Below are 19,372 nucleotides of genomic sequence, written 5' to 3'. Positions count from 1 at the left end.
GAAGGGTCTGTTTCCGTGCTGTACACCTCTTTAACTCTAATCTGGTGAAGGCATGGCTGTGAAGCAACATACACAGCAGTGGTTTAGATGTAACAGCAGTCAAGTGGGTTAGGGTGGCAAGGACGTCAGGAAATGAAAACTGAAGCTGAACAGAAAAGCAGAGTATTAGGGAGTGAAGGAGCATGAAGCATAAGGTGAAAAGTAAAAAAGGGGATAATGGAGAAATGAGAGAAGTGAAGAAAGACGTTACATTGGAATATATATTTCTGAAGTGGAATTGCTAACTTCTACTTTACTACTTCTGTTAGGATTGTTTTTTGACTGTCCTCCCAGTCTATAAAAATAGAAGCTGCTGGAAATGCTCAGCTGGCCCTGTAGCAGGTGTGGAGAGAGAAACAGAATTAATGTTTCAAGTTGAATGTGACTTTGAAAAATAGAGCATTTATACTTGTTGCTTTAAATACAGTAAATGTGTTAACAGTATTGCAAATGGGCAGCATGGGAAATTCAGATTGGAACAAATTGGATGGTGTGAAGACTGCCTGAATGAGAAGTTAGTTTAAATGATATAAGTCAAGCTGTATTTGCTAAATAGTGAGGATTATTAAGGGGACAATAGAACACAATACCACAACAAACACTTCAAGATTCAGGAATCAATTTGGTCAAAATTTTGTTGGCGGATAATCAAGGAAAAATCATCCTGAGAACATATTGAAAGGCTGCAAATAAAACACTTTTTCTCTCAGTGCATCTCTCTTGGAGAAGTGAGAAAGAGATACTGGTTGTTTTTTTTCGCTCTCAGTTGTTTAATCTGATGCATGTTATTTTAAATCACAAGTGAAATCTGGCATCATCTTGTCTATTCCTGCATCTGCTCACAACACCTTGAAAAACAAATTATAAAAAGATGCCCTTGTGTTTGCTGAGTTTCAGTTTGAAAGGCAGCATGTGGCAACACTGGGTGTCAGCAGAACGTTTAAAGGAGCTCATGATAAATGCCAAGGCTGAGCATCAGCATTTATTTTTGTACACATACATTAATTTTGCACATCAAATTAAACATGCAACTTACTTTACAACTGGTTCAGTGTAGTTATCCCGAACATTTATATGAGGCACCGTCCAATGAATGTAATATGTTCTGACACTTTGGACATGCTTGGTGCAAGTTCATTGAGAAAACTTAGCCTAACTTAGCCTCTCACCTGCGCTATGGGATTCTTATGTGTAGATGATAGGGGCAATTAACATGGGGTAAAGTATTTCCTTTTCATTATGCACATTGCCAGTAAACCCCTGGATTTCAGGAGGCATAAAAAGTGCTTGTGTGACGACAGCGGCCCAGTGTGGATTGTGGCTGCAGCCAGTGGTCAGACCATGTGGAGGTCTCCCACGCTGTTCTGCTGTGAACAACCCTTGGAGAGAGACTGTGACGTTTGTCTTTTTATCTTTGCTTGTTTTTCCGGCCTATGGTTTTACCGTGTATAGCTGTAATGTAATACTTTTTCCTCATTTCTCTATTCTGTAACGAAGGATTGTTCCTTGGTACTCTGTTTGTAAGGTGGCGCCATGTGTTGGTGACACAGTTACACTGTAACTAATCTGTAACTGAAGAAGCTGTACCTAGGTAGCTTTGTAGCTAAGATGGTGCTGTAAGTGGAGACTTATGTACGTTTCGCTGTACTCATTTAAGTACATGTTACAATAAAGCTAACTCAGTTCAGTTCAGTGCTGCAGACAAGGGAGGTCCTCTTAAATATTCAAAGGTCATTGAGCTCTGATTCAGTTAGAGCTTTGTTGTTATTGTAATTTGACTAGAGCCCCTTGACTGAACTTGCTGGCGAATGGGATGACGGCCAGAAGAGGCCCAGGATGGCCAGAATTTGCTCTTATTGGTTTGTTGTGGGCCAGGAGTGTTCCTCTGTACTGAGCATCCCCAATCTCCAGACCATGAAAGCCTCCTGAGAGCTCTCCTCCCTGCACCACTTGCCGATGTCAATGGACTGTCGTGGATATTGGCCAATATCCCCCTTAAATTAGTAGAACAGGTTGTGACTCTTTGGAGATTTTGGCCGGAGACTCCCCTCCAACATTAAATTCTCTTTCCATGTACACTGGGATACAAACTTGCTGCTTACCCCAGTGTTGAATGTCGTATATGTACGCTAGATTACATTTGGAATTGTAAACTCATAAAAATGTTCAACAGAAGTCAAATGTAAAGCAGTGTTAATCTGTGTAGTGTATTCTAATTTTGGTAATTTGCAAATATGTTTTTGAAACTGACCATATTATTTGAGACAGCTAAGAAGCTCTTGACGAAGACAGTTAATGAATTAGAAACAACTCACAAAAAATTTGAAGATGACCATGTATAGCACAGTTTCAAGTGTGAAATTCCACACACACGCACGCGCACACACAAACATATACACACAGACATCCCCCCCCCCCCCCGACACACACACACACACACACACATTTAATCAAAACCATTGAATCAGACATATTGGAGGGGGCAGTTGGTCACTGGTGCTTTGACACCATGAGGAGGAAAAATATAACCAAAACATAAATGGTTCACGCTAACCCGATATAGTTAGGAAGCCAGTTACAGACTGTTGTTGGAAGAGACCAGGGAACAAGTCATCAACTCATTTTCTCAATTCAACAAATTGTGTGTACCATTGAGAAACTTAATCAGAAACAGACTATGGAAAGTGAAATGGGTCAAATGTAGAATAGCTTTATGAAACACAATCATTTGTGCTGGTGGTATTTTGTTGTGTGCATATGCTGATGGCTTTGTATATCTGTCACAAGATTGCCACAATTTATTTAATGGTTGACAGGATTATGCAGTCACATCATCTGTATCTTTAGGATTTTGATCTCCCTGTTTTAGTACATCATTTTTACATTTCTTGTATATCCTCTGTAGTTAAAGGGAATATCAATTCAAACTAATAAATGGCAATTTCAGAATTAATATCGGGAGGATCTTCATACTGAGAATAATCATCATTTGGAATGGACTTGCCAGTACAAGTGAATAATTTAAAAATAACATTTAGATTCACAGTGAGATTGTTCAGTTTGGATGCAATATGATGCCTTAGGTAGCTTGCTTTTGCACAATTGCTTGTCATTTTGTTACCTGCAGCTCTTATTTGCTTTGCAGATCTTTTGTTTTTCTCTGTGAATGCCTTTGGGTCTTTAGATTCTTAGCTTTCCATCCTTTTCAGTAGTTTGTTGTCTAAGTTTTCATGCAACATTTGGTTGAATTCAATGACAACTGTTTGTATAAGTGATTGCAGTCGTGCAATGATTGTGTAACGGGACGAGTAATTCAGAGAATGAGAGTTTAAATCCCACCAGACAGTCTGAAGACTTCAATAAAGCTAAAATATCTGGAAGTTTTGAAAAAGCTGGTATTGGTAAAAGTGACTAGGAAGCTGTCAGATTATCATGACGAGTTCAACATTGACCTTGAGGGAAGGAAATCTTATGTTCTTACTTGGTCTGGCTGACATATGATTCCAGATCCACAGAAATGTGGTTGATTCCTAATTAATGAGCAATGCATGAATGGCTACAAATAAATAGCACTGCAGTTAACCAAGGAGGTAACATCATCTCATTGTAAGTAAGTGCTTACTTCTGATCATGGCAGCAACAGTCATATTCTGAGGATGTGCATTTCATTTCCCATTCCTGTGGAATTAGCTGAGGTCAGTGGTTGCTGTGTTGTTTTTTTGCAGCTGTTTCAGAAATTTGCATTCTCCCTCGGTACTGAGAATATTCCATGGTCCATTTCCTAACTTGTATGCATAAACAAAAGCCCTTCAAAGCTTCCTCACTCTCATTAAGGTGATGTGATATGTATTGCCAAATTATTCCGTTTTCAGTAATAAGCAAAAACAATTAACCAGGAGAAAGTGAGGACTGCAGATGTTGGAGATCAGAGCTTAAAAATGTGTTGCTGGAAAAGTGCAGCAGGTCAGGCAGCATCAAAGGAGCAGGAGAATCGACGTTTCGGGCATAAGCCCTTCTTCAGGAGAAGGGCTTATGCCCGAAACATCGATTCTCCTGCTTCTTTGATGCTGCCTGATCTGCTACGCTTTTCTAAAAAAACAATTAACCACCCAAGGCCTGTCTTGAGTTAATTTGGCTGTAGTGGCCATCAAACCATCCGGCTATTATTTTAGTCGAACATAGTGTTAATTTTTCATTCAGCTTGGAGAAGTGGAGATGCTTTGCTGTTGGTGCCTGGATTACAGTATATAGAATGGGAAGTGGTAGCATTACCAGCTCAAGTGCTACCACAGATTAACAAGGAATGAATGGTTGCATAGTTTAAAGATGACCGAGTGAATAATTTTTGCAGCATTGACTTACCATGTTCGTCGTGCAGGGAGTGGGATGGTTAACAGCTGTCGCTGATAAAGCAGTATCTGAGATATTTAAAGACAAGGAGGCAGGAATTTGGCAGCTGAGGTGACACCAGTGGTCTAACCCTAATTTCAGGGCGAGAGGGAGTCTTGGGGGTTATACAGAAGGCAGTCTTCTCTATACTGTAGTGCTTCTGGAATGTAACAGTCTTTATGTATCTGGCCCCTTGAGATATTGTGCATTGGTAATGAATTTAGTGATACCGTTATCGACAAGCCACGCCTTCACATACTTTTTCTTTGAAATCCAAAACCACTTTACTCCTACTGTTGGTAGTTACGAATGTATCATTAAATGATATATGTACTTACGGCAGTTGTTAGTCTCAGGGACAGCTCCACAATTTTACATGCTTTCAAAATGGTAACGTATATTTTTATGGAGACTGTTTTAGGGCTCATTAGCATCAAAATTGTTTAGTGGATTAACGAATATGTAAATTTTCAGAGGGGACCTTTTGTCAAAAAGGAGTTTCTGCCAATGTCCTTCGAATGATTCTCTTTCCTTGAGAAACATGACGCAGTTGATGCAATCATTTAACCTTCCAGTGGTGACCTGCCCACACTTTAAAATGACCAATGAAGTTTGGTGTTAGCGATTCAAACCGTCACATGTTGTTTGTGTAGCATAGATGTCTCCTTCACACCAATGCCTGTGGAAGCATGTTGCTCTCCTATTGGAAACCTGGAGTTTCATTCACTGTTGTGTTCACAAGGTAGACGTGACTAGATCATTTTATTAATGTCCTGTTAATGTGTGCTTATTACTCAGTTCTAAATTCACGTAAGTCTTTCCAAGTTATCTTGTCTATTTGTTATAATGGAGGAGTTTCAACCTCCTTGTCTCGGGTTGAACAGTGAGAATTAAGATTCTTGATAGGTGGATTCTCAAAAGCTGCAGGGCACTGGAAGTCAAATGTGATGTAATTAGGGAATAGCACTTACCAAAGAGTATCCATTATTCAGCATGTCACATGGTGTGAGGGAACAGTACACAAAGTGATTAGAATGGTGTGTGACCTGTTATGATATGGGCAGAGAAGCCATAATGGAGACCTCTGCTCAGATAAGACTATATGTAGGATAGGGTCCCTGCCAACTGAAAACGAACTGGGTATGGTAATGGGTATTAAAGCATGCCAATAAGCAGGGATGGAGGCAAAGATTGGTGCATTGAAAGGGGAATTATGTAATAGTGCCAGTGTTATGAGGATTTGATGGACATAAGATTTGCTTTGGAGGTGAAGAAGAGAACTCCCGTTCCTCCTGGCTCACAAACAGTGCTCTAAAAAGCACTTGACTGCTTGATCTAACCGCTCCTAATTCCATTTAGCTGCTGACCTTTGGGAAATCTGGCTGACTAGCATTATGTAATCCTAACTGTGCTGTGAGAGCCCAATGTAAATAAGAGATCCTGTCTGCACAAGATGACAGAAATGCATCATTCAGTCGCTGCCGTCAAAATGTATTTGAAACCTTTTAGAAGAAACACCTTTGGAGTCAGGGGAAAGAAGTGAAGCTGAGTTGGACAGTGTGGGTACTTGTCTTGCCTGTTGTTGAAGAGTGGAATTGAAGGTATCTAAGTGGTGGGATAACCAGTACTTAACAAAAGCAGAAGTGCTGGAGAATTCATGCATCTGCAGAATTCATGTTTCAAGTCTGAACTGAATCTTCTTCAGTCTTGCTGTTCTGTGTAAAGGTGTTGCCAAACCTGTTGACTTTCATCAGCATTTTTTCTTTTTCTGATTTCCAGCATCCAATGTTTTTGTTTTAACTTTTTTTTTAACCAATTCTTGAATTGGTTTTCCTCATGCAATCAGATAAATTATCAATGGACAATGATAGAAAACGATTTCAAAGCCAGGATTGTTAAAGTACAAATAATTCTCCTGTAAGTAATCCTTATTTGGATATCAGACCACCTCCATAACAATTCTAGAATGTAGCAAGGTTACTAATGTCAGGGAAATGCTAGCACTGTCCCCAAACATTAATTCCAAAGAGGCTGTTTCTTGATTTACCAATCCTTGTATCTTGTTTGTGCACAATGAAGCATTGAAAATTTTATCTTATTCTCTCATTTCCCTTTTCCCTTTCACATCCCAAAGATTTCAGTGGATAGCCAAGTTATTTCATTCTGATGTAAGGTTTGTCATTATATTGGTTTATGAATATATTATATATATATGTAATGCTTTTCATTTGTTATGTAGCTTCCAGTAACTTTATATTATATTTCCACACAGCAACTAAACGAGCCCCACTTGCCTGCATTTAGCCCATATTCTTCCAAACTGTTGTTATTCATGTATTTATCCTTTCAACGTTATAAACTATACTTGCATCTACCACTTCAACTGGCAATTCATTCCCCACTAGGAGAAAGTGAGGACTGCAGATGCTGGAGATCAGAGCTGAAAATTTGGTGCTGGAAAGGCGCAGCAGGTCAGGCAGCATCCAAGGAGCAGGAGAATCGATGTTTCGGGTATAAGCCCTTCTTCAGGAAACATCGATTTTCCTGCTCCTTTGATGCTGCTTGACCTGCTGCGCTTTTCCAGCAACACATTTTTCAATTCATTCCCCACACCAGCCACTCCCTGTGTTAAAAAAGAATTCCACCTCATGTCCTTTTTAAGACTTTCTCCCCTCGCCTTAAAACTATGCCCCCTAGTTTTGAACTCCCCCACCTTAGAGAAAGATCCTTGCTGTTCACCTTTTCTAATGCCCTCATGTTTGCATAAACCTCTATAAGGTCGCCCCTTAACCTCCTACGCTTCAGTGAAAAACGTCCCAGCCTGTTCAAAATATTTTTATAACTCAAACCTTCTACTCTTGGTAACATCCTAGTAAATCCTATTTGAATCCTTTCCAATTTAATAACATCCTACCTATTCAAAGTAGTTTTGGCACCTTTGTTTTATATCACAGCTGAAACCCTTCTGAGGGGTGATTTTTGTGCCAATAATTGGCATGATTGTTTTCTGTCCTCCATGTAAATTCTCCAACTCATGTTCACAACCATGCGCTTGACCTTGTCATGCTATGTGGTCATGCTTGTCCTGTTGTACCTGTCATTCTGCTATGTAAGGCGTGTCTCGTCAACACGAATTTGCTGTAATGCAATTGACAAATTGGGGACGTTATTTCTAAAGCACGAGCTTTTAAGATGTGTGTTGGCTGTAATGTGATTACATTGCCAACACTTTAAGTGCTGTTTCTAAAGTGGGGTTACACAGGAACACAACACCGTGTTACAGAAGAACTGAATATCAATTTCAGGTAAGATCCCCTCTCTCCATTTCTTAACATCATTCATTAGCTACATTCCTTCTTTCTGTATCTGTTCCTGTGAAAAACTGACCCCAATTCACTTGCAATAGCTCTTCCAAAATCCCAGCTTTTGGGGTTCTATTGAGCACAACCTTTCTGCAGCCAAGGTGACTTAGCTCCGTTTTTGTGCTCCACAATCTCTTCCTTAGGTATTCCTTTTGGTACAGATCTCATCTTTGCTCCCTTAAATCCAAGTGATACTGACTTGAAAAGATGTGATAGACACCTTTTTTTTAAGCAATCAAGCACCAGATCTAATTAGATCATCCAAAATACACTTGTCCTGAATGCTTTTGTCTGCTAACATTACTCAATATTCCTGTAGCACCCTGAATGCAAAGATGATTGCTGTTTTTTTTAAACTCATGCAAGCTATCCACCAAACGTTTGTCCCTATTCCCCTCCACTTTCGACTCCAAGAGGAAATGTGAGAGGAGGTTGTGAACTTCTTTTTCATTAACCAATCATTAATCTAATCGTTTACCTCTGCCTTGCCCTCACTTCCACTAGCCTGTTTCCCAAAACTTCCTTTCTTGTCCTAGCCCTGATACCACATTTTTAGCTAGCTTCTCTCATGTCTCCCCTAACACTCTCCCTGAGTTCATCTTGTCTGTTGCGACATCTCCTGTTCCCTTGATCAGATTCCCATTAACTTGTTGAGCACCCAATTTGTGTCCCCACCCCCCCGCCCTCCTTGTTATTTGATATTGTAAATAGCTGTCTCTCCCCTGGTGTTGTTCATCTCTCTTTTAAATCTGTCACTGGCCCCACTATCTTTGCAAGGTATCATCCCATCTCAATTTTTCCTTTCCTCTCCAAAGTCCTTGAATCTGTTGTCTCTCAAATCTATTCCAATCTTTTATGGAACTCTGTCTTTGAATCCTTTCCATTGTGTTTCCATACTAGCCTTAACACTGAAAGCAAAGTTCAAAGGGCAGTCTATGTGAGTGTAACAAGGGTAAACCTTGACCTGCCTGTCACCTTTGATCTGATTGAGCACACTGTCCTCCTCTAGGGACTCTCCAGTTTCAGATGTTTTCAAATCAACCTGCCCAGAGATGGCATTGCATGCCTCTGGAGTAGGTGGGACTTGAATATGGGCCTTCTGACTCAGATGTAGGGACACTACCACTGTGCCACAGAGCCCTTCTCTCCACTTTCAGCTGTTTCTTTAGTCAGCTTCTTTAGATGTGTGATACATTGTGAAGCTGGCTGCTTGTACCCGTGCCTTCTGGCTTAGAGGCCAGACCAATATCACTGTCTTTCTCTCCACGTTCATCCAGTGCCTCCACTCTATTACCTAATCGTGACTGGAGAATCATTTGCAATGACTTCTCTTCCCACTATCTCAGCATGACCTCTGATATCTGCCGTGGATTTATCCCTGGTTACTTCATTTACGTGTTATCTATTGGTGATATGATCTGAAGGAACCGCATTTGTTTTTATCCATAGCTCCACACCCAGCTCCACCTCACCCCTATGCTTAGAACAATACAGCGCAGAACAGGCCCTTCGGCCCCTTGTTGACTGCCTTATTGTTGTTAAATTACCCACTGCTTTTTTAACATTCTATTCTACATGAGCTGAAATTTCTTCCAGTTAAAGATTAGGAAGATGAAAGTTTTGTTTTCAATTCTTGCTCCAAATGCCTGCTCCCTGGCTATGCATCTCCTTCTTATCCATCTCCCTGGCAGCAGCCTGAGGCTGTGCCAATTTGGTTGCAAGCTTGATCTGACATTTGACTTCAGGATTGAGCTGAGATAGCTGATTTCCCTGTGAGGATTCGTATGGAGGTCAACAAAGCAAAAAAATCAAATTTATCAAAAAGCGTTCAATGGGAAAACCAATGAAGAATTTACTTGTAAAACTGTAACAATCAAAACATAATTGACATAAAGTAAACGTGATTAACCCGGCAAGTTCTGGTTAACATAAACCATAAATTACACCAGGTCTCAGACAGGCATGGCTTCACTTTTACGGAATTTGACCGTTACTTTGAGGATTTAGCCACCCATCCTTGTCTGACAGCAGCTCCCACCAACTCAGGTTCTGCAGGTACAGTCTTCAGCCAAAATGGTGCACTTCTGCAGAACCACTTCAGTTCTGCTCAGTGCAGCCCTGATAGTGTAGATTCATCTTGAGCAACACCCTTTGTGTCCTGTATGGTCAGCTCTGGTCAGTCAGTTCCTAGAAGATAACTGAAGCAGCGAGAGAGACATCCCTTTGCCTTGGCTCTGCTCCCAGATCCAGCCTTTTGCTCACGTGTTTCTTTCAAGTGCACACACCCTCTCTTCCCCAAAGCATGACCTGGTGAAATGGGCCAGTATTCATGCTGCATCATAGGCCATATGTGCCTTTTCCATGCCTGGGTCACCTGAACAGTCCCTAGTGATAGCAAGTTAAGTAAAATGAAAGGAGAAATAAATTGCAATCGCTGCATCTGTTACTGTTGAGCCCTGGAACAAAGACTGGTACAGGGAGCTGCAGTCTTTGTCTGAGCTATGATTGCTTGTCCCACCACCGCACATGTGTATTGCTGTCACCTCACACAGTCTCCATCACCTCGCACAGACTCCATCACCTCGCACAGTCTCCATCACCTCACACAGTCTCCATCACCTCGCACAGTCTCCATCACCTCGCACAGTCTCCATCACGTCGCACAGACTCCATCACCTCGCACAGACTCCATCACCTCACACAGACTCCATCACCTCGCACAGTCTCCATCACCTCGCACAGTCTCCATCACCTCACACAGTCTCCATCACCACGCACAGTCTCCGTGGCCTCACACAGTCTCCATCACCTCGCACAGTCTCCATCACCTCGCACAGACTCCATCACCTCGCACAGCCTCCATCACCTCACACAGTCTCCATCACCACGCACAGTCTCCGTGGCCTCGCACAGTCTCCATCACCTCGCACAGTCTCCATCACCTCGCACAGTCTCCATCACCTCGCACAGCCTCCATCACCTCGCACAGACTCCATCACCTCGCACAGTCTCCATCACCTCACACAGTCTCCATCACCACGCACAGTCTCCATGGCCTCACACAGACTCCATCTCCTCACACAGTCTCCATCACCTCGCACAGCCTCCATCACCTCGCACAGCCTCCATCACCTCGCACAGTCTCCATCACCTCACACAGCCTCCATCACCTCGCACAGTCTCCATCACCTCGCACAGTCTCCATCACCTCGCACAGCCTCCATCACCTCGCACAGCCTCCATCACCTCGCACAGCCTCCATCACCTCGCACAGTCTCCATCACCTCGCACAGTCTCCATCACCTCGCACAGACTCCATCACCTCGCACAGACTCCATCACCTCGCACAGACTCCATCACCTCACACAGACTCCATCACCTCACACAGTCTCCATCACCTCACACAGTCTCCATCACCTCGCACAGTCTCCATCACCTCGCACAGCCTCCATCACCTCGCACAGACTCCATCACCTCGCACAGTCTCCATCACCTCACACAGTCTCCATCACCACGCACAGTCTCCATGGCCTCACACAGACTCCATCTCCTCACACAGTCTCCATCACCTTGCACAGCCTCCATCACCTCGCACAGCCTCCATCACCTCGCACAGTCTCCATCACCTCACACAGCCTCCATCACCTCGCACAGTCTCCATCACCTCGCACAGTCTCCATCACCTCGCACAGCCTCCATCACCTCGCACAGCCTCCATCACCTCGCACAGCCTCCATCACCTCGCACAGTCTCCATCACCTCGCACAGTCTCCATCACCTCGCACAGACTCCATCACCTCGCACAGACTCCATCACCTCGCACAGACTCCATCACCTCACACAGACTCCATCACCTCACACAGTCTCCATCACCTCACACAGTCTCCATCACCTCGCACAGTCTCCATCACCTCGCACAGTCTCCATCACCTCACACAGTCTCCATCACCACGCACAGTCTCCGTGGCCTCGCACAGTCTCCATCACCTCGCACAGTCTCCATCACCTCGCACAGACTCCATCACCTCGCACAGTCTCCATCACCTCACACAGTCTCCATCACCACGCACAGTCTCCGTGGCCTCACACAGTCTCCATCACCTCGCACAGTCTCCATTACCTCGCACAGCCTCCATCACCTCGCACAGCCTCCATCACCTCGCACAGCCTCCATCACCTCGCACAGCCTCCATCACCTCGCACAGCCTCCATCACCTCGCACAGTCTCCATCACCTCGCACAGTCTCCATCACCTCGCACAGACTCCATCACCTCGCACAGTCTCCATCACCTCGCACAGACTCCATCACCTCGCACAGACTCCATCTCCTCGCACAGCCTCCATCACCTCGCACAGCCTCCATCACCATGCACATCTCCGTGGCCTCACACAGTCTCCATCACCTCGCACAGTCTCCATCACCTCGCACAGACTCCATCACCTCGCACAGTCTCCATCACCTCACACAGTCTCCATCACCACGCACAGTCTCCGTGGCCTCACACAGTCTCCATCACCTCGCACAGTCTCCATCACCTCACACAGTCTCCATCACCCCGCACAGTCTCCATCACCTCACACAGTCTCCATCACCTCGCACAGACTCCATCTCCTCACACAGTCTCCATCACCTCACACAGTCTCCATCACCTCACACAGTCTCCATCACCTCACACAGTCTCCATCACCTCACACAGTCTCCATCACCTCGCACAGTCTCCATCACCTCGCACAGACTCCATCACCTCGCACAGACTCCATCACCTCGCACAGACTCCATCACCTCGCACAGTCTCCATCACCTCGCACAGCCTCCATCACCTCGCACAGCCTCCATCACCTCGCACAGTCTCCATCACCTCGCACAGTCTCCATCACCTCGCACAGTCTCCGTGGCCTCACACAGTCTCCATCACCTCGCACAGTCTCCGTGGCCTCACATAGACTCCATCTCCTCACACAGTCTCCATCACCTCGCACAGTCTCCATCACCTCGCACAGCCTCCATCACCTCACACAGACTCCATCACCTCGCACAGTCTCCATCACCTCGCACAGCCTCCATCACCTCGCACAGCCTCCATCACCTCGCACAGTCTCCATCACCTCGCACAGCCTCCATCACCTCGCACAGCCTCCATCACCTCGCACAGCCTCCATCTCCTCGCACAGTCTCCATCTCCTCACACAGTCTCCATCACCTCACACAGTCTCCATCACCTCGCACAGACTCCATCACCTCGCACAGACTCCATCACCTCGCACAGTCTCCATCTCCTCACACAGTCTCCATCACCTCACACAGCCTCCATCACCTCGCACAGACTCCATCACCTCGCACAGCCTCCATCACCTCGCACAGCCTCCATCACCTCGCACAGTCTCCATCACCTCGCACAGTCTCCATCACCTCGCACAGTCTCCGTGGCCTCACACAGTCTCCATCACCTCGCACAGTCTCCGTGGCCTCACACAGACTCCATCTCCTCACACAGTCTCCATCACCTCGCACAGTCTCCATCACCTCGCACAGCCTCCATCACCTCGCACAGCCTCCATCACCTCACACAGCCTCCATCACCTCGCACAGTCTCCATCACCTCGCACAGTCTCCATCACCTCGCACAGTCTCCATCACCTCGCACAGACTCCATCACCTCACACAGTCTCCATCACCACGCACAGTATCCGTGGCCTCACACAGACTCCATCTCCTCACACAGTCTCCATCACCTCGCACAGTCTCCATCACCTTGCACAGCCTCCATCACCTCGCACAGCCTCCATCACCTCACACAGACTCCATCACCTCGCACAGACTCCATCACCTCGCACAGCCTCCATCACCTCGCACAGCCTCCATCACCATGCACATCTCCGTGGCCTCACACAGTCTCCATCACCTCGCACAGTCTCCATCACCTCGCACAGACTCCATCACCCCGCACAGTCTCCATCACCTCACACAGTCTCCATCACCTCGCACAGTCTCCGTGGCCTCACATAGACTCCATCACCTCGCACAGCCTCCATCACCTCGCACAGCCTCCATCACCATGCACATCTCCGTGGCCTCACACAGTCTCCATCACCTCGCACAGTCTCCATCACCTCACACAGTCTCCATCACCCCGCACAGTCTCCATCACCTCACACAGTCTCCATCACCTCGCACAGTCTCCGTGGCCTCACATAGACTCCATCTCCTCACACAGTCTCCATCACCTCGCACAGTCTCCATCACCTCGCACAGCCTCCATCACCTCACACAGACTCCATCACCTCGCACAGTCTCCATCACCTCGCACAGCCTCCATCACCTCGCACAGCCTCCATCACCTCGCACAGTCTCCATCACCTCGCACAGCCTCCATCACCTCGCACAGCCTCCATCACCTCGCACAGCCTCCATCACCTCGCACAGACTCCATCTCCTCGCACAGTCTCCATCTCCTCACACAGTCTCCATCACCTCACACAGTCTCCATCACCTCGCACAGACTCCATCACCTCGCACAGTCTCCATCACCTCGCACAGACTCCATCTCCTCACACAGTCTCCATCACCTCACACAGCCTCCATCACCTCGCACAGACTCCATCACCTCGCACAGCCTCCATCACCTCGCACAGCCTCCATCACCTCGCACAGCCTCCATCACCTCGCACAGTCTCCATCACCTCGCACAGTCTCCGTGGCCTCACACAGTCTCCATCACCTCGCACAGTCTCCGTGGCCTCACACAGACTCCATCTCCTCACACAGTCTCCATCACCTCGCACAGTCTCCATCACCTCGCACAGCCTCCATCACCTCGCACAGCCTCCATCACCTCGCACAGACTCCATCACCTCGCACAGTCTCCATCACCTCGCACAGTCTCCATCACCTCGCACAGACTCCATCACCTCACACAGTCTCCATCACCACGCACAGTATCCGTGGCCTCACACAGACTCCATCTCCTCACACAGTCTCCATCACCTCGCACAGTCTCCATCACCTTGCACAGCCTCCATCACCTCGCACAGCCTCCATCACCTCACACAGACTCCATCACCTCGCACAGACTCCATCACCTCGCACAGACTCCATCACCTCACACAGTCTCCATCACCTCACACAGTCTCCATCACCTCACACAGACTCCATCACCTCACACAGTCTCCATCACCTCACACAGACTCCATCACCTCACACAGTCTCCATCATCTCGCACAGCCTCCATCACCTCGCACAGCCTCCATCACCTCACACAGTCTCCATCTCCTCACACAGTCTCCATCATCTCGCACAGCCTCCATCACCTCGCACAGCCTCCATCACCTCGCACAGTCTCCATCACCTCGCACAGACTCCATCACCTCGCACAGACTCCATCACCTCGCACAGACTCCATCACCTCACACAGTCTCCATCACCTCACACAGTCTCCATCACCTCACACAGTCTCCATCACCTCACACAGACTCCATCACCTCACACAGTCTCCATCACCTCACACAGACTCCATCACCTCACACAGTCTCCATCATCTCGCACAGCCTCCATCACCTCGCACAGCCTCCATCACCTCACACAGACTCCATCTCCTCACACAGTCTCCATCATCTCGCACAGCCTCCATCACCTCGCACAGCCTCCATCACCTCACACAGTCTCCATCACCTCACACAGACTCCATCTCCTCACACAGTCTCCATCGTGTCACACAGTCTCCATCTCCTCACACAGTCTCCATCATCTCGCACAGCCTCCATCACCTCGCACAGCCTCCATCACCTCGCACAGTCTCCATCACCTCGCACAGACTCCATCACCTCGCACAGACTCCATCACCTCGCACAGACTCCATCACCTCACACAGTCTCCATCACCTCACACAGTCTCCATCACCTCACACAGTCTCCATCACCTCACACAGACTCCATCACCTCACACAGTCTCCATCACCTCACACAGACTCCATCACCTCACACAGTCTCCATCATCTCGCACAGCCTCCATCACCTCGCACAGCCTCCATCACCTCACACAGACTCCATCTCCTCACACAGTCTCCATCATCTCGCACAGCCTCCATCACCTCGCACAGCCTCCATCACCTCACACAGTCTCCATCACCTCACACAGTCTCCATCACCTCACACAGACTCCATCTCCTCACACAGACTCCATCACCTCACACAGTCTCCATCACCACGCACAGTCTCCATCACCTCACACAGTCTCCATCGTGTCACACAGTCTCCATCTCCACCTTGCACCGACCCCATTGCCTCACACAAACTCCATTACCTTGCACAGACTCTATCACCTCTCCTAACTTTGTACCTGTCTCAGTTTATCTGTTGCTGAAACCTTCACTGGTGTCTTTGTTTCTTTTCCAATATACTCCTGGCTCCTCTCCCAGATGCTATCCAGAAACTGCCCACCATGCCCTGATTAGCAGTGAGTTCCAATCTGTTTGTCATCCCTTTGTTCGATTTTAAAATTCTTATCATTGTTTTCAACTCCCTGTGTGGTCTTGCCCCTCCTTTTCTCTTTAATCTGCTCTGAGATAGATGGACTTCCTTAATCCTGGACTCTCATGCATGTTCACTTTATTTGGTGCACCATCAGTAGCCATGCCTTTTGGTTGCATTTCTTCCACGTTTTGGTGTACCGTCCCTATACCTCTATGTCTTCCTACCACGCTGTCCTCCTTTAAGACCTTTCCTCAAGCCAACTCTTGAGGCATGCCATGAGCTATCTTACCTCATCTGGCACTGTGTCATTTTCTTTTGACATCCTCCTGTGAATTCCCTTGGGAAGTTTGGTTATGTCACTTATGCTATGCAGATCTAAGATGTTGTTTTAAGTTATCACTGGAACTGGGAAAAGTTTGCATTAGGATGCAGTGAACCTCCATTAAAATAGAGATGATGTCTCATTCATTCTTTTACTTCGTGTCTACACACCCAGACAAAACATTTATGATGCATTTGCAAGACAGAAATCAAAAGATTAAATTTAGTGTTCTTTTTCTTCCATTTTCATTCTTTTTTGTGTTTCTTCCCTTCTGTTTCTACAGTCGCTTCTGTTAAGATGCGACAGTTCCATTCTCGTGCAACACTGTGTTACAAGAATATCACATAATTAGCAGCACCATTTACACTAATGGGACTGGAATTGCATTACACCCGATACACACTTTAAAAGTTCGCACTTCAGAAACTGTGTCCCCAGTTTATCAATCATGTTACAGTGAATTTGCATGAACAAAATGCGTGTTATAGCAGAACAACCTGCATTTCTGTTTCATGTCCCTCTGCACTTTTAATCTACTAGTTCTAGTGCACCTCACTTAACCTTATTACTCTTGGTTTTACTCTGCAATGCCTCTTTAATCTAAAGAATACCAAAGGCTTTCACTTTCAGTCCTGTCCTATTTTCCCTTGTTTCTGCAGCTCTACTGCAGAATCTCCAGAAAGAACTTCTCAGTTTCCACAGTTGCTCGTTAATGTGGATGTCTTAAGTAAGGCCTCTATCCCAGCCTCATAGCCCAGCATGGCTGAAAATCTGACATTCCCTTCTCATGCTGTTTGTCTACAGCGCTGTGCGTTCTGGGCCACCCTGTATCTTTTAGATCTGTCTGTGTTCTGATGGATCGCAGAAAGCCAGCCCAGAGTGATATGTGCTGGTTGTAACTGGGCAAGTGTTTTGCTTCACCATGTGTTGTATGGAGCATGTGCTTTGCTGCTCCACGTTTTCAACCAGGCAACTCCCAAAACTTCCAAAAATAAGTTTCAAACAATCCTTGATGCACAGCCCCAGTAAAATGTTAGGAGTTGGTGTTTAGCCTGGACACTGCCTGAAACTAATGGACACAAGATTAATGTTACATTTTCAGGTGGGGTGGTGGGGAGAGGGGGAGTGGTGAGTAATTTTACTTTAATTTTGTTCCATTATTTCTGTTCCATAGCCTTCACATCCGTAGTCCTTTCCCTTTTTGTCATTGGCAGACTAAGATGATTTTCACAATCTGTACTTGAAGGCAGATGAGGATCTATCCATTGATTTTCTCTGCAATCCCTGTGGTTACGTTGCTAACATTCCTGCACCACTCTCAATAACAGCAACTTTATTGTTGTAGTGTATTTAAAGCTGTAATTAACTGAGTATCGGTTCTGTGAAAGAACAATAGTAAATTTGAACTAATAAGCTCCAAGGTTACGTACTAGACAACTCATGAAAAAAAAATGCTTCAATGTTAATTTACTCGGCTCCCTATATTAGCAGCATTTGTCTTTTTGGTCATTAATTGTTGCAAATAGTTCTGCTGTGAAATGAAACCTGGAGGTTGATTAATGTAACCCCAGTGTTCCTCCTTCCGTCGAAGGGGTGTTCAGAGTTTAAAGTGCCTTGTCCAGAAACGTGGCTTAATGTAGTGCCAGTGGATGACCACATGCAGCCAGTACAACAGGACCTTTGAGTGCATGTGACCAATACAGCTGGCATTGCAGACAATCGTAATGCATGTGTGCTGTGTGTTTATTTTGATGCAGAAGTGCGGAACTGTGAGTCACCGCATCAGCTCCAATATATCATTCACAGCTGTGAACCCGTTACACTTGTCAAAGTCTTAAGCCCCCAAAAGAATTTTCAGGAGATAAATTTCAGGACATAATTCATTTTCACCAAACTTGGGCAACACAACAACAAACAAAGCTTCTGTTTGCTTGCTTGGTTGAGTATTCGATCTACATTCCAGTTAATGGCTTGTTGTATCAGTAACAGTCTGTCTATGATGTCTCTGTTGGAAGCGGGGAGCAATCACGCTCTGTGCAGTTGTTAGATGCTGCTTTACAGCATGTTTGTACATGCAAGACCTCCATCTACTGGACAGAGTGTGTTGTGAAATTTTCAGAGGTGCTTGCACCATTCTTGCTGCATTATTATCACAGCAGCTGAATGCCTCCAGTGAAAAGAATGTATCAACCATCCCCACAGTGATCTAAAGTTGCAGCCCCTATCATGTAGCTCATAAAACACTGGGATATTTCTTTTGTCCAGAAGCTGCTTTGTGTTAAAGCGTTGTTTCTTCCTGCAGAGAGGCCTTATGAGAGAAAGAGGAAGACGAATATAGGAGCAGCACAATGACATCGGCCACAGATTTTGATAATGTGGAGATTCAACAGCAGTACAGCCACATTAATGCTCGCTGGGAACTCTCGGATGAAGGTGAACTCGATAACGACAACAGCTCGGCAAGGTTGTTTGAGCGTTCCAGGATCAAAGCTCTTTCAGGTAAAAGCTGCTGAACTCTAGATTATTTTCTGAGAATTTAGTTGGATAGTCCTCGTGCTAGCATCTGTTCAGGTTTAGTAATGTGTTGGATCCCTTGGGCATAAGAAATTATGTAAATTCAAACCATTGCCTTTATGACGATTAATATTTTCATTAAATGCACATCAATCTGAAAACTGTGCCTTATTTCTTAGCAGGGGAAAGAAAAAGGTTTGCTTTTACCTGTGACGTGCCTGTGAAAGTAAATCTTGAGGATTGGCAGCAGGACTCTGGCTTTCAATGTTGAATTTC

At 45.8% G+C, this 19,372-nt stretch overlaps 1 protein-coding gene across 5 annotated transcripts in view; it reads left to right on the top strand.

The window, feature by feature from the left end:
• LOC132818130 (spectrin beta chain, non-erythrocytic 1-like) overlaps nt 1–19,372 on the top strand; it is a 269,507-nt gene that overhangs the window by 58,417 nt on the left and 191,718 nt on the right. For 4 of the 5 annotated variants that reach the window (XM_060828851.1, XM_060828852.1, XM_060828848.1 and 1 more), the window contains one exon: nt 18,885–19,081. In XM_060828851.1, coding sequence (XP_060684834.1) covers nt 18,931–19,081 — 151 coding nt within the window. In that variant the 5' untranslated portion in view covers nt 18,885–18,930. Of the gene's footprint in view, nt 1–5,093; nt 5,171–18,884; nt 19,082–19,372 lie in introns of those variants that run through there. The other variant, XM_060828849.1, reaches the window with a different exon arrangement.

This window comes from Hemiscyllium ocellatum, chromosome 8 (genome assembly GCF_020745735.1).
Source record: "Hemiscyllium ocellatum isolate sHemOce1 chromosome 8, sHemOce1.pat.X.cur, whole genome shotgun sequence".
NCBI lineage: Eukaryota > Metazoa > Chordata > Chondrichthyes > Orectolobiformes > Hemiscylliidae > Hemiscyllium > Hemiscyllium ocellatum.
The sequence above is the reverse complement of the archived record's forward strand: the minus strand, read 5'-3'. Positions and strand labels throughout refer to the sequence as shown.